The 16563-nt window shown below is 34.6% G+C and overlaps 1 protein-coding gene across 3 annotated transcripts in view; it reads left to right on the top strand.

Moving 5' to 3' along the window:
• The window catches only part of LRBA (LPS responsive beige-like anchor protein), a gene marked incomplete at both ends in the record, with an annotated part of 363076 nt that overhangs the window by 82357 nt on the left and 264156 nt on the right, over nucleotides 1–16563 (top strand). For all 3 annotated transcript variants that reach the window (XM_079534450.1, XM_079534449.1, XM_079534448.1), the window contains 4 exons: nucleotides 2385–2515; nucleotides 11103–11181; nucleotides 11455–11588; nucleotides 13925–13986. In XM_079534450.1, coding sequence (XP_079390576.1) covers nucleotides 2385–2515; nucleotides 11103–11181; nucleotides 11455–11588; nucleotides 13925–13986 — 406 coding nt within the window. The remainder of the gene's footprint in view (nucleotides 1–2384; nucleotides 2516–11102; nucleotides 11182–11454; nucleotides 11589–13924; nucleotides 13987–16563) is intronic.

The raw sequence follows: 16563 nt of genomic DNA, 5'->3' as shown, positions 1-16563 counted from the left end.
GGTAGCTATAGAGAATCTTGTAACTTGTTGAAGGTGCTCCCTCAGTGCAGCTATGCTAAAGCATGCTGAAGGTCAGTAGAAGCTTACAGCATGGAATGATCATATGTGGTGTTATGCTAGAAACAGCTCAAAAAATGAAATAGGATTTCTTTCATGTCTGCACAGACTGTTACGTGCAGGAGAACATGTTTATTTCTGTATTTTCATCCAAAATGGGGAGGTTTCTAATATCTGAAGTTACATCCAGTTATGTGTATCTGGTATTTTTAAGATGTGCGTCTGAGTTGCCCATTAAGTCTTGAAATATTAGCTGCTTCCTAGTTCTTGGGGATCTTAGTGGAATCGTGGAATAGGATCTGTAGTGGTCATAGATAGTCAGAGGGCACAGCCATCCTGATTTCATGCTTCAAGAGAATTATGATAGACTTTTAAGCTGGAAACATAAGACTTTATAACTGCAGAAGAGACTGTAGAAGGTAATTCTATGTCTTCCAATTTAAAGTTATGTGAATCGTATCTTAGACACAACGTATTTATGCATAATTGATGTCTACAGGTGGCACCAGAATTTGTTACTAGATGTTCTGCCGTTCTGCATTGCATGCAATGTAATTGTGGGTGTAGTTGTTGGCTGCAAAGAACTATTTGTTTCTGTATCTTAGTGAGTGTGCTCATTTCCAGCTCATTCATAGAGACGTTATGCAATCTATGTGAGTAGACATGTATTTCTAACTTGCCTGTTTAATTTTGGTTAATATTATTGGTCAGTATTTCTTGAATTGGTTATGAAAGCTAAAAATCAGTAGGGGAATACACCTGGACTTTAATAGTGCATTTGGTATACCGTGGAAATGTCCAGAGATATACTATGTGTGGATGCATTTTCTACCAAATAAACTTGGTGAATTTCTGAACCCATCCCAGTGTTTTACAGCTTAGCAGTAACAATTTCCAGGCGGCTGATATCACACAATATTGAGCAAAATATCCCTTTGTTACACCTTTGTAACGTAGAATTAGTTGGTAGTGCAGATAGAATTTAGAAGACTATCTGAATAAATGAATCTTAAGAGGGCATTGTTCATTTTGGGGGGGAAACTGACACGAGCCTATCAGTGAAATTCATTTGTTTGGGCACAGTATCTAGATTTGGGTCTCAGGTGTTGTTGCTTCTATTTTTTAGTGTATAGTTAACATTAGCAGTCACCCTTATAATGATATGACATGTAGTACCTCCATGTATGGTGGCTGCCTCCTCCTGCCATTAAGAAGGGTTGATTTGGTCACTAACATTGTCTAGCTTCTGTGACATCCTTTGAACTGAAGGGAGTCGAATCCATTACGTTCTTTTCTTCATCGTGACAAGAATGATTTTAGAAATATCTAACAGAACTTCTTGATTACTATTATCACACCTTTATTTGGGTCATTTTTAAGTTACTTTATTTAGAAAATGAATGTTTTAAGACTATTAAGGGAATAGTTTTAGCGTGTGGTTATAGTACTGCCAACAAAAGATGTGATTAAATAAATTGAATGTTGAAGACTTTCGGCTTACGGTTAACACCAGGTAATTAAAAGTAAGCACTGCTGTGGGAGTGCATTATATATCAGCTGTACTCTTTACCTCATTAGCTGGGTTTTTGCATGTTTATGGAGCTAACTTGCAATTAAAAATGCCTTTAACGTATGCTTAACAAGGCCTTTTAGGTATTTGGAATAAAGTGCTACAATTTAATTGAAATTTGTATGGCATAAATAGATGTCGTAGTAACATACGAGATAAATCTCCATGCCTAACTTCCCACTTTGCATCTTTTCGTCTTTAGTGCTGACTACAAGGCCTGAAATTAAACTCGCATAAAAAATGGAGATTTTCTTCTGCTGCTAAGAGTCTTTTGATATGTCAACCAAACTTCAAAGATATGAAGTTATACTCATACTTAAGTTATTAGCTATATGTTTATTTTTATATATTTTTATATTAGCTTTATGTGACAGCTGAATGAATGTTAGCACACAGATTCTACTGTGCCATTTTTAGCTATAGTGTATCCTTCAATTGTCAGTTGTACATTAGAACATCTGAAGGAGTACTGTCTAGGCAAACCCATACTATACATTTTGTCATTTACCCTTCTTGAAACTGTGTTGTACCTGAATGCTTGTTGCACAGCGATTTTGTTAAACTGGCTTTGATATTAAGCTATTGTAAAAACTAAACGGCAGTGAAGTGTCCTTTTGGATAAGATAGATCACAAAAAATGAAAGTAGAGAACAAGCAACAATTTGACAGGACACAGAAGCATATGTGCTACATTTGTAAACGAGGATTGTGTGAACTTTCTTACAGTATTAATTTGTAACTTGTTGTCTTCATGTAGGAGTGTTGTAGTACCACCCAAGAAATCAAACATTTCCGCTACTACAGCTCCTGTGGGTATTCCTGCAAATGCTGTCAGTGTGGTTTCTTTAGATTCGGCACAAGCTTCAGATTTGTCAGCTGAATCTCCTGGTAAGTGAGAGTACCCTTCCATACTTGCTTCCCTTTTCCCCACCATCCATTGTGAATGCCAATGAACAAGTTATGTGATTTCCTAATAAAAGTGAGTTGCGTGTCTTAAATAATTAAATGAAAATAACTGTTTTCATTAATTACTTTCAGGTGTAATATTGACTAATATGTATTTTAACTGTTTATATGTTTGTTTTTTACATGAGTTATTTCTAGTTATTGATAGTTATTGCTGGTTATATGTTCTCACTGGAGAACGTGTCAATTTGGGAAGACGGTTTTTTGTGGTGTCCCATTTTGTTTCTTTTTTTCTCCCCTGAATTACTGGAGTGCATCAGGTATAACATCTCCTAAATTATTAAGTCGGACAAAAGGGCCTTTGAGACTTCTGTATCCAGCATACTACTGTATTTGTATCTGTCATATAATCTCCTGTAGTAGTTTATAGGCTTGCATTTGTTATCTGTGCATGTAACAGAAACCAGTAGCAGATACTTCCATAGAATTGTTTGAGTTGCAAGGGACACTTAAAGGTCTTCACAGTGCTTTACAGGAAAATAAATGTGATACTGAATTAAACTTGATGAAATGTCAGTAACTTTAAATTCATGAACCCATGTAAGATTTCATCCTTTTGAATGTTTTCTGGTGATTTATCACACAGATGATTTTATTATGCTTAGTTTTGATTCTGAAGATACATAAGAGCTTAAAAAAACAAAACTGACAAAGCAAAAATGAACAAAATAACCCAAACACAATCTCATCTTTTTTGAATAAGAATGAATTGCAGAAATGATGTTCTATTTAAAAACAATACAAATGTTTGTTAAAGTTCTTTGAGGTATTCTTTTTACCTCTTACCTGATAAAGTGCACGTCTGATCCTGTTTAAGTAGCATAATTTCACAATTCTTCTGATTTTAAAAAAGCAATCATTATTTATTAATTTGTTTGTAGTGTAAACACAATATATTACACTATTTTTTTTAACAAATTTTTTTGTTACATAGAATATAAAAATTATTTATAAATTGTAGGACATTAATCTGAGGGTGTGTTTTTTAATGCTAATTAGGACTGAAAATGATATAAAAGTGCTTCCAGTACCTTTAGTCTAAGGTCAGATTCGGCGTTGCTGCTGAACTAATTGCTTTGGACAGTTCTTGCAGTAGGGACAGAAATGAGTAGGTTGTTTATAAGCAAAGTGGTCCTTTGAACCCTTCGTCTCTCCGGTTGTACCATGTAAGATAAATGATATTTAGCCTTATATGCTGTGTCAAAGGCGTGCTTTTTTGCTTAGCCCTGTTGAAGTCACAAGGCTAATCTAGGTTCTCATAGTTGTGTTTGTGAAGTTGAATGTCAAGACTTGAAAATGATTTGCATGTTAATGAAGGAAATCTCAATTTTCAGTGGTTGAACATTTTTTCCCCCATTTTTATGATCTTGTTTCCAAATTGCAAAGGTAAAAAATAGAACCCATTGCCGTGTTCTCATGTGTACAGCAGATATTTGTTGTCATCTTCAGCTGCTCGTTGTGTTTCATAGGGAAATCCAAAAAATTTTACCAGCCATGATAAATGAAAAGCTGTTGAAACTTAATACATTTTTTATTCTTTGCAAAAGGCGGAATTCATTTAGTGATTGAAACTCCAGGAGGCTGCTCTAGAGCAGTTTAGTAACTATGTTTGGACTAGGAAAGAATGTCGTCTTAAAATGGCAAAGTGCTGTTGGGGAAGATAGGCTCTGAGAAGCGAGTCTGTTTTTAAATGTATAAAACCTGCCCTGAAATTGCTTTTTAAAGTAAGTTATTATGTATTAATTTCTCACCTTATTACCCAGGTTAGATATGGACTTATTTAGTACCATTTCTTAAGGCAATGTTTATTTGCTCTTAATGGAAACAAATCAGATCAACACTGATTTTCAGATATATTCAACCTTCTAAGAAAGTAGAGAAGAAATGCAAGTGTCCCTGTGTCTGTGGAATGTATAAGAAACGCAGACAGTAAACAATACTGTTGTGTTTGGTAACTGTGTGACTTTCAGCATGTCTAGGAGTTTTGGCAAAAATTCTGCACCTAATCTGAACAGATATGCGTAAAAAGAAACAAATCAGAATAAAAATATTACATATGTTTAGGCTGGCAGTCTAACTTATTAAAAGAAGAAGTGAAGGGTTAAATGAAATCATGATTTCAAATGAAATGTGAGACTTTTTTCCTACTAAAATAATGGCATGGAAACAAAAAATGTGCGGAGTTAGTGTAGCTTATGCTTGTGTCGCTTAGGTAGATTGCACACGTTTAAGTTTGAAATGCAGTTCTTGATGCGGGCTTTAGCTTTAATGGATTAACACTAAATGAAGTTTCTATGAAATTAGAATAAAAACAAAATTTTCCCAGAGTTTACATCATGTTTTTCACTCATTTTTGTCTACATGCAGCTGAGTCAATACTTCATACTCATTTTTTTTTAGCTAACATTTTTTGCAAGTCTGTTTACTTAATCATTAAAAAAACCTGTTCTTTGAAAACAGCCGAGCCTGGCACTATATGTAATGAGTATAAATTGTAGGCTTTCACATCTTTATGAAAGTTATTTATTGAACGACGTTACTACATTTTAAAATAAATTTCAGCTGCTTTTTCTAAGGTAGAAAATATTTTACAAAATGTTTGATATGCATTTGTATGATACCTTTCAAAAAGCAACTAAGCTTTACATGTAATGCCTTGTTGTGTAGACTTGCATTGCTTTACTCAAAAACAGATGAAAAGGAGGTAAAGACCTAGAAATAAAATGAAACAGCAAGTGACAGTTTTTTAGCTGTAAGATGTGTATAAGCATAATATGGGCATAAGTTCTAGGTAGTATGTGAACATCCTCCACCTACAGGTGCGGTACCAAAATTGCATGCTGAAATATTAGTCCATATAGTTTCAGAGGTGTCTGTTAATGTTTGTTGTGCGATAGAATTGATCTATCTCCTCACTAGTATTTTTTCCTAGAGTTGCCTAACTTGCCTATAGCTCGAAGTCTGTGAGTATCTCAGATATTTGACCCTTAACATTGTCTGAAGCTTGCTGGACTTTACATCAAGTGGATGTGACATGTCCTGGCCTACCAAATATGAGGTGTTGACAAGTTAAAATGATAACCATCTCAGCTCGCTCTATTCCTCTGATACTCTGAAAGAGGGTGAAAACATGATTTGGCCTCAAACAGTGTGTCCTTTTAGCAGAAGCTTCTTCCCATTCTCTTACTCAAAGCACTGAATATTTCAGAGCACAAAAAAAACCTCTTTCTGTATACAGATCTGCCCTCTGTGATGTAAACTTGCTTTTGAACATTTTTACGATGGCTCATATTTGGGCACGTCTTCTGCTGAAATTTCTATCCAAGTTTTTCGAAAGATCCTGACAATAAATGGAGAAAACAAAGGCTCTTCTTAGCCCTGTCTTACTGAGGGTGTATTGAGCAAAAGAGCACCGTTACCCAGGGAGCAGGAATTCACTTGAGTTGTTTCTTCTTGGAATTTGCTTTAGGCAGAAGGTGAGATTTAATATTTTACACAGTAAGTGCCCATGAAGGGCTATTGGGAAGGCAGGACTTGGTGAAGGTGTCTGAGGTACTGTAAGTGTACTAGTAGGGTGCTTGTATTTCTGTTTGCCCCCTAGTTTTCTTTTTAAACATCTTAGTTACAGTTGTAACGTTCTGAAGTAGTATGAACTTGTTTTGAATGATTTGGCGGTTTTCTTTCCAGCTGTTTTCTGTGATGCTGAATTTCTCCATTTGTATACTTAAAGGATTGCGTATGTGTGTTACTGTTGTGGTGTGATTTTGAGGCTTTTGAATAATTGGAAAATGCTTGTTCAAGTGTCATTTTTACAAAGAAGGAGTATGAAGGGAAGAGGCAAATGTGCATTGTGTCTTGTCCTTACTGGCAATCCCAAGTATAGAAAGCTCTGAGAAGTTCCTCACAGTTTCTGTTGTTTGCCTCCTGTCTGTCTGCTTGTCCTGAGTGAAGGCATGCATGGTCTGTTCCTCAAAGTCTGAAGTTATAAACAAGGCCATTTCAAAGGCTGAGGTGAAAACAGGCATGGGTACTTGGATCGAAGCTGGGGATAAGCACTAACACGAGGTTAAAAAAAAGCATTTTGTGAGTCCATCCTAGTTCTACGTGTTGGAAAATGTACAATTTCTCCTGCAGATAGCTGCTTTTGCAGAGAAGAATGGTGTTCATTGGTTTTTATACAGAGGTAAAAATATCTTCACGTCTTGCAGTGAGGTGGGAGACAGGCACAAGTTGAAGTGCACGTGAAGTGAGTTACCATCAGTGCAGTAGTAATTCAAGAAACCTATTGAAATATAATAAGTATTTCAAAGAACAATTGAACTTGACAGTAACAGTAGTTGAAGGCTAGTTACCAACAAGTTTGATGACACTTAGAAAATCTGAAATGTTAATGACATGCAGCAAAATATTTGAATGCTAGTATGAAAATAGTTTTAGAACAGTTTCTCTTCAGAATGCACCATTGTTTTGTGAAATCTGTTTTGGTTTAACCTGCAGACATGTTTATGTAACAGATAGCTTATATTAGCTTATAAAAACCTTTCATTGTAGTCTTTCATTTTACTCTTCCAGCCTGGAAGCGTATTTTAGAACGAGCTCATGATTTTACCAGATATTTCTTTCATAAAAGGCATCAGTATATTTCAGTATGTTAGATCAGTTGTGCAAAATTACGAAGTGTAATAAGTCATTTGTTTTTTAAGTTGTCTGCATCCTCCCAGACCGAAGTATGTCACCGGCTGTTTCTGTATTGCCCACACGTATTTTAAATGCTTATGCTAAAGCATTAAGATCTTACAGAAGGAGTTGCTTTAACAATATTTTATTGCTGGAAACATCATTTGTTTAGACCTTTGGGGACCTTGAATAAACAATAAGGTTTCACTGCAAGGGTGCTAGACAGATGATCTATTTGCATTTTCTTTTATGTCCTTGCTAATGTCTGTAAAACTGTCAGTTTGAAGGAGCCAGTTTATCAGTGAAAGGATAAGGAAGAGATAAGTTGGTTTAGTTCCACATGTTTGAAGTAGCTACTGCACTTACCCACATGTGTGTTGTGGATGAAAATATGCTACTGAAGTTTTTTTTTTTTTTTTTTTTAAAGCTAACATACTGGAATAAAAAGCCATTTTTAAGTCAAAGTCAGAAATAAAAGATTTTCACAGAACAAAAATTAAATGCAAATAGCACCATGTGTACTGATCACATCTGAAAATCTCAGCTGTGATAAATTGGAGATGCACTCTTTATAGTGAAATGTGTCTGAGGTTAAATGTGGGTATAGGTCATGATAAACATGGAGAAATGTAAACCATAAATATCATTATGTAAGCTTAAATTAGAATATCAGTTTGTGTAGATGCCTCAATTCCTGACTTTAAGCTTTTGTCAAATTCAGATTTTTTAGCACTCTTTTTTTGTTCTGTGTTTTAAGATTGATATTAATTTAATATGTATTGGTTTTCCATTTACACATTTAGACCTAGTCATTTTCTACTAGGAAGTTTGTTTTGATTTCTCAAAAGAGTAGTCATTCTCTCCTTGTTGTCAGACAGTTCCTTTACCTGTTGAAATTTTTGCCAATGCTATTGTGTGTTTTAGAAAAAATAAATAACCTAGTATTCAGTGCATGTCTCTTTATTAGCCTCATGATGGCTATTATGACTTTTAATTGTCTTAGCAGATGTTTTCCTTGATTTTTTTTTTTTCCTTCAGTTATTTTACTCGTGGCCTAAATGCTGCACTGAGTTTCTTTCATCTCATTTAACTGTAAAACTCCTGCCATCCTGCTGCACTGCTAAAGCCTTTTTTTGATTTTCCTTTTATTTTTTATGACTTTGACGTACTCAAAGATTAGTGGATTACAGGTTACAGATTTATATACAGTAAAAAGCCTGGATTGCTTTTATAGAACAAAATATTCTTCTGTCTGCTTGTTGAGAGGACTTCCTTATTTTAGAGGCTTTATATATAATGTCAGTCCTGTATTCTGTTCAGCTTCCCCAGTCAGTGTACAAATTTCAGCAGACAGACAGTGTATGGGCTGAAGTCTGTCACTAGGCACTTATGTATTAAGTTGAAGCACTTTTTTTTTTTGTGAGTATAGAGATGCTGGGCTTTAGACAGAAAACTGAGAATTGTATTTAAATAATTAAAATATGAAAGTTATCACTAAAATGAATTATTTTCAGGTTTCAATCCAAGAGGTAATGGCGAAAGAGATATTGTGTATATTTAGGTATGAATGTATGTATAAAAAAAGTGTAGTTATTATCAGTATGTAGCTATGATCTGTAGTTATGTACTACCCTGTTATGAACTTTTGAATTGCTGATTTATTTTTATTTTTGCTTTCTGTGATATTTGGCTTATATATTTATATAAGTTAATATATTTCTGATTTTCAGAACATCATTTGAATGCTGCTTCTTTGGAAAGACCGAAATGTATTTAGGTGGTCTGTCTGCGTAAAACCTAATTTAAAAAAAAAAAAAAAAAAAAGTGTTTTATCTATGAGCACTAGTTATCAGAAGTACTTAAGAAGTCAAAATTGAAAAATATTTTAGCTACTCCCAATGAATCCATTTGTCCCTCTAAAGCGATATATATTGATTTGCCTTGATTATATACATTATTTTGGGAAGATCATGTAGAACATTCACGTTCTACCTTACTTTCACCTAATGCTTTGTTCTGTACTCTTTCCTCTCATTCTATATAGCCCACCCAAATTTGTTTTTGACCCTGTCATCGCACACAGAAGCCAATATAAGAGCTTCATGTTGAATTTATGAAAAGAGTGATTCACATTTGCACAGAAATCTAGCTATGAAGAAAAAAATTGAAGGAGAACTTACAATTTTGATGCATTGGCTTTTTTAATTAGTTTCTATGTTGCTTTTATATGTGACTAGGGACAAACATGTCTTACAATGAGAAATACATCCTTGGGGAGTAACATAAGAGTGTTCTGGAGCAGAAGTTTGAAATGTGACAGCGGAAATAACCTTAGTATCAAGGATGTATGCTTTGCCTTCTACTTACAAATTTATTCCACTTCAGTCATGTAGAAAAACATTGAAAAGTTGTAGATGATGCATTTTGGTTGGCATTTTGAAGGTCTTTGCCGCCTAGTTTCACAAAGGTTGTGTTTAGTTGAGTACACGCCATTGTAGGTAGGGTGATCGGGAGTTTTTCTGCTGTCATTGTTCTAAGAAGGATCAGGTCTTTGCTAAGCTAGATATGGGAACTACTATGATTAAACTGTTGTTTCATGCTTCCTTCTGCTGCCCTACTTCAGCTGCAGTGGGATTCTGTAGCTGTCACACTGAGAGGAAAGAGAATAGGACAGGGCCTTAAGTTGGAAAGAGACAGAAGTGCAGATGGTCTAGAAGTCGTCATTTTACTCAGAATTTCACAGAAATCTGTTTGCTAAGATTCATTCCTCTCTATAATTTGAAATGCAGTGCAAGACTTGTGAGTTTCACCATTCCTGTCCTGGCTGCAAATACCTGTGGAATCTCTGGCTGTTCTGCTTAGCCTCTGTCAATCACTGCTGACACCAAACCAGCAAACCGCAGTGTAGTATGGAGTTTGTGTTTCTCTTTTCTTACTGGACAGCATTTACTACCTTGCTGATGAAGCCATGTAGTGTTAGTTTGACATAACAACAAAAAACACAATTGTGTTGTTGTATGTTTGTTTGTTTTTTAAAGTGTAGGGTACATAAAAGACTCAGTCTTCACTATTAACCTGTGAATAATCAATGGGAAGCAGTTAACTCATAAATGAAGTTATACTGCTGCCATCATGCTAATAAAGCTGATGGTGCAATGGACAATTTTATCATAGCTGTCCTTGTCAGAGTTCCGCTGTGGCAGTGTTTTAAACTAGACACACTGGTTTTGTATTCTGCCTTATCAGATGCATTGGTAACACTGGTAACGGAAAGTAAAGGGTTTCCTGTTAATTAAAAATTGGACAAGCACTTCCAGTAACCAAAAGAGATGCGTGAAAATGTTGCAATTTGGCTTTATGTTAGTATATATTAATTTATTAGTAGTAGAATATAATAGTGCATTACAGGAGTATTAGGTTATGTAAGTCATATGCACTATCTCACATAACATTATATGCACTATCTGTTTCAGGGTTGCAAGTGTTAAATTTATTGAGACGTGTAGGTGATAAGGCCAGAAAGGTCAGTTTAGTCTGAGTTCCTCCTTAAAGCAGTTGGCAGGGGCTTCAGCGCATTACTTTCTGTTTATGCTAGAGTAACATTTTAAAAGCTTACTAGGGCAATATTTGGTAAGTACAAATGCAATTAAATAAGAGTCTTGTGGCAAATAAAGTTTGTGGTACAGAGAGGTTGAAGAGTTCATCTAGTTTATCCCACGTGTACTTGAAAACAATAGCTTCTCATAATAGAGTGTGAGACTTAAGTCTGATCCAGATGTATAACCTCTGTTATGTGTTTCTTATATCATTAGTTTCTTATTCTCTCTTGTAGGAAGGCGTTCATCTAATGCAAAACTGCCATCTGTCCCTGCAGTTTCTTCAGTGCCTGAGGATTCTGCTTCAAATATGAGGTAAATTCAGTAATTGAACATGTGAAGAGCTGTGCTGTGGCTTACATTTTGATACTCCAGTTGATAATCCAATTCCACATTTCAATCAAAATCAATTAAACTTCTTTGTTTTAGGTTGTTCTGGGTGATCAGTATCTAAAGAGGGCTGGGGAAAATATAAGTGTTGGGTTATTGATACTTCTGTATCACTTTGACATTGGCAAAATTCTGTGCTCCTTTCTGCAGAATTTCTCCAGTGTTTTGTTTTGTTAACCGTATGTGTCTTTTTACTAGTATTACAGACAGACTTGAACATGCTTTGGAAAAAGCTGCCCCACTTCTGAGAGAGATTTTTGTGGATTTTGCTCCGTTCCTTTCTCGAACTCTTTTGGGCAGCCATGGGCAGGAGTTGCTGATAGAAGGTACAAGTAAGTTTCCATTAAGAACATATGCATTTGTTTTGTTTTGTTTCTTTTTAATCTTAGAGACTCAAAATGTCTGTTATCACTGCTGATGCTGCCCTAGAAACTTTCTTTCTGCCTTCCCTTGCAACTGCCTACTGGATTTTGCTGCCTTTCCTTTCCTCTGTCTTAATTCCTCAGCTGGAGGTCATTGTCCCCGCTACCTCATCTTTCCTGTCTGTGTGCTACTTCTTTGCCTGTATCTCATCTGATAGTTTCCTATTTTGCATTAGGTCAGACCAACTACTGTCCTATTCTGGTTCTCTGATTCTTCCAGGGAATTGTATCAAAAAACTGATGTCTGAAATATGTCATGCGTGCTTTACAAAGACAACTTGGAGTTGGGGTGAACACTTTGACCTAGAATTAAGTGTAGAATGTAGAAATGTAAGGATAGAAAGCCTTGCATTTTTATGGTGTTGCCATAACAGCAGGTATATTGGAAACTATGTCAGAGGGTGTTATGAAGTATCTCTTACATGAGAACCTTCTTATGTTGTTTTGGTTTCTCATGGGAGGGCAGTAGTGAAGGTAACAGGAATACATAGAGAAGAATTCTGTGTCACTTCTTAAGTGATAAAGATTCAAGTGTACAACAGTAATAGTGACTTCTCCTAGTACTGAATGGTTGAGCTTGAGAGGGTCTGAGTTTTCTTTCTACAGTTGGGTTTCTGTTTTTTCTAAAAACAAGGCAGAGTCCTGTGAAGCAAAGGTCAGCGTTCTGAATGTAAGAAGTCATATTTATTGGAATAATTTTGATTTAATAGTGAACATGAGTGTTTCAGATTTTTCTAAATTTTATCATATAAAGCTGTTTTGCTCACCCATTTTTAGAGCAAAAACGCAGCTTTTGTCCAGTTGCAGCGGTGAATTGAATTAGGCCTTGAGCTTGTTGTAACTTCTAGTAGTTAAGTACTCACGTGCTGGAAGCTCATGGCTGATAAATTTGTGTTGACGGCTTATATTTGAGCAATATCTGTAATAGGTAAGGTATTAAATTTGCTTATTTCCTAGATTTGGACAGGCATCCTGCATATAGTGCTGACTACTGTCACTGTTGCCAGAAGCACGGTTAGCGTATCAAACACAAATAAGTGTTTGTATCAGGCTTGATGTTTAACTTCACTGAAGTTATTTAATGAAGAATTGAACTTGCCTTTTAGGTATTATACCTGCCTGCCTCCCAGGGCTTCTATGACAGGGAAAAGCCTAGGAGTTGTCACACTAACATTCTCTGTAAGACTGAATAGGATAGAGTTCTACTTTTGATTATACATATGGAAATTGCCTTAGCTTATAAATATTTTAATTGAAGCTGCTTTGTGAACAAATTCATTTCATTTGTTTAACTGGAATAACAGATTTTTTCTGAAAAAGCTGTTTACCCAGGGAAATGAGTACCCTACTTGTATTTTCTTTGTTCCGTCGATATGAAGAATCTGGTTTCAAAATTCTCTTTTTCAAACTTGCTAATTTTATGAAAATATTTTGACTATAGTATAGATTATACAGAGAAATATATATATAATATATTATATATTACGTATATATATATGGGTTTTTATATGATATATCCACAAAAATATATTATGGATTTGAAGGCTGGAAAAAAAAAATAAGAAAATGATTGGGTTTGAGTAGGCAAAAATAAACAAATAATTATTTTTGGGCTAAAAGAACAGTTGTAGACTAATCCCAAACATTGTGCAAATGCAAATAATAACAGTAGTCAAATTAGTTTATAAACAATTGAGAATGTATAATAAGTTGCTGCTTGCACTTCTGCTAAGGTTTAGTGTGGGGTTAGGGGTCAAAGCACTAATAAGAGTGTTTGGGATGTCTGCTGCCATGGAACAAAATGGAAACTTGATTGATAGCTGGGGGCTGAATGTAGAACGTGCAGTGGAGAAAGCAAAGGTCATAAAGCCATTTCCCTTCTCTGCATATATAATGACCCAATCCTTCAAGAAGAAGCAAAATGTAGATACAGTGGATTTAATGTAACATATGTTAACCATGGTTCTGATCATTTTGAAATTCAAGCATTTATGAAACTCTCAATAAAGGAGGTAATGCATTACTATTAGCTGCATCTTTTGATGCGAAGCATGGAATGTATGGTCTCCCTCAGAAAATTTTATTTAATGCTGATAAAGTACAAAATTCTACTGTAAGTGGTATGAGAATGTCAGCTTTCTTTTATTGTTGGGATGCTTCTATTGCACATTACAATACTTTGTGTTAACAAATGATGCCAAATAAACTTGTATTTATGTCTAACATTTTTGTTTTTCCTTTTGTAGGCCTCGTGTGTATGAAATCTAGCAGTTCAGTTGTGGAGCTGGTGATGCTTCTTTGCTCACAGGTGAGATCTATGTAACATCTGAATTGTTCTTTGAACACAATGGAATTTGCTATGAAAAATTTTCTTGAAATTTTAATTTCAATTTAAAATTTTGTAATTACTTAAAAAATATGAGATGTAAGGTCTTTTCTCTTACTAAAAGCAGAAGTTTTTTTAAATAGCAATTTTGATCATTTGGTCAGAGAGAGAAGATACCAAAGGCTTTATGTTACCTTACTGTTGTGTGTTTATATAACCTTGAATTTGACATGCCTAAGTATTTCTGTACTGTCATTTTTGCAAGATGAAATAGAGTCAATGAAATATTAAGGATATAGAAACAGATTGATATCTGCATCTCGGCGTGCTGAATCCTCTGGGATATGCAGAATTTTTTCTTTTGTGTAGAGATTATGAAATGAGTGATAAATGCTTTTGAAACCCTGTCATTCTTAATTGATTTGACGAGCAATAAGAATTGGAGAAAAATGTAAAAGCAAATCCTGGTTGTCAACTGGTACTTTCTCCATTTCTAAAAGCAAAGAAGTTTTAGATATTTTAGATGCAATTTCCATATTCTTAAATTTGTAGAAAAAGAGACAGAGCCCAATAGCTTTCTCAAAATTATGATCAAGGAATGTTATGCTATATTAATTGTTTTTTCTTTTTGATTGTTGCTTTCTTTTTTCTAATTAAATGGAAGAATGTTTTTATTGAGCCTTTCTTTTGGTGCCTTAAAAATGATACCTTTCTGGTAGTAAATTCCCCTACTTAAAACTTTAAAATAGCCTTTTTTAATGGGAATGGTATTGGTCTGGAGGTCAAGGGTTCTGACCCATTTCAAAACCTTTGACCTTCATTTACAGCCCTTATGGTTTGCTTGCCTGACGAATAAGGATAATGCAAAATTAATGTTTCTTCACATCGATTTATTCGTTTTAGTGCCTATATTGCCAAATTTATTTAGAGTGTGCTGATAGACATTTCATGAATACAAATGAAAGAATCATAGAAGGTGTGAAAAATCGGTAGTCTGCATTGTCAATAAAATGCAATAAGAACAGTTACTTCTGGAGATTAAACCTAATAGATTTTACAATGAACTAGTGAAGAGTACTTATGTTTTCTACTAAGCTTATTACTAATGAATGTATGTAGGAATTTGCTCCTCCAGTTTTCCATTTTCTTTGGAAAAGATTGCTTTTATTCTGAAAGAAATTTTATAGTCCTCGTGGAAGTTCTGGAATTTAGGGATAGTTATTTTACATATTGCAATGCCGGAAGCAGGCGTTCATAAACTAGAGAACGTGAACTTGATACTGATAAGTATTAAAAAAGATTCTTCACCACCAATAGATCTATATGCAAGTTTTAATGTTGCTCATAAATGAGTAAAACGAGCTGAATACAAGATATTTGTCTGAAAGCGTTGTATTACCATTGGAAAAAAAATAGATTTTGGTATCCTTTCTCCTGGTTTCAGTAATTAATGATTAACCTTTCCTTCTTTTTAGGTAGAGTAATCTAATCTTTTTTTAAAATCATGTGTCCTTACTGTGCGTCACTTGTTTGGTTGTAGGAAGTGGAAGGGATAAGAAATAAATGACGCGCTCTAATGCATCTATTTGTCATACGTGTCACAGTGCCATTTAATACTAATTTAATCAAATTGAGGATATAGCGATTGCTTAGTACTGCTGGTTACTGAGACTGAGGTTGTTCTTGCTGAAATAGTAGAAATAAACCAGTAAAGTCACAAAGACCTCAGAATCTTTTTTTAAGTTGCATAGCAGCTGTAGTTTTTGGCAGAATATGAAAAATGATGTGAGAAATGAATCTAAAATTAGCTCCAGATGTATACAGATTGTTCTGGGGTGATAATTACATTTTTCACTTTGAATTTTCCTAATTCAAAGAGGTCAGCATGGCAATCACAGAAGTGATTTATTTTGTTAAGAAGTGAACTGTCTTTTGCTACATGAAAGCTTGAGAGATATGAAATTGAATTTCAAGACGACGGTTTACAGATACTGGGAGGAGATGGGATTGAGCTTGATTGATTTTTTTTTCCTTTTTTATTTTTTTTGACCGAGATAGGGTGGGAAGGGAAGTGATATCCTTTTGCTAAAATTTTAATTAATTTTTAAGAGGAGATGGAGAGGATGAAGTGCCAAAGATCAAAAGATCAGGTCAAGAACTAGTTTTTAATCACATAAATAATGTGCCATAGTTACAAAGTAAGTATCTGCAAATTTGATTTCAAACTTCACAAATTTGTCAGCCATCATTTTATGAAACTGAAAGAGTGTTCTGATTAATTTTTTTCGGTGTTTTTATGTTAACCTCTTTCTGAAAATTTGTTTTAAACATGATATTTTTGTTGTAAGCTCTTGATTTATCTTTTAAAATGTATTTATTTAGATTTATGTCTGAAATTTTTTTTTTTTTTTTTTTTTTTTTAGTAGTTCAGAATAGAACAACAAAGTCTCCCAAGTAACTTTCCCCATAAGAACACAGCAACTCCTCCGGTTAAGTGATTAAAAATCTTAAGAACATATTTCTATTCAAGTATTACAGTGCCTTGTTAATGATTTTTCT

This window comes from Tetrao urogallus, assembly GCF_951394365.1.
Source record: "Tetrao urogallus genome assembly, chromosome: 4".
Lineage (NCBI taxonomy): Eukaryota > Metazoa > Chordata > Aves > Galliformes > Phasianidae > Tetrao > Tetrao urogallus.
Note: the sequence above shows the minus strand (reverse complement) of the source record. Positions and strands in the feature narration are given on the sequence as shown.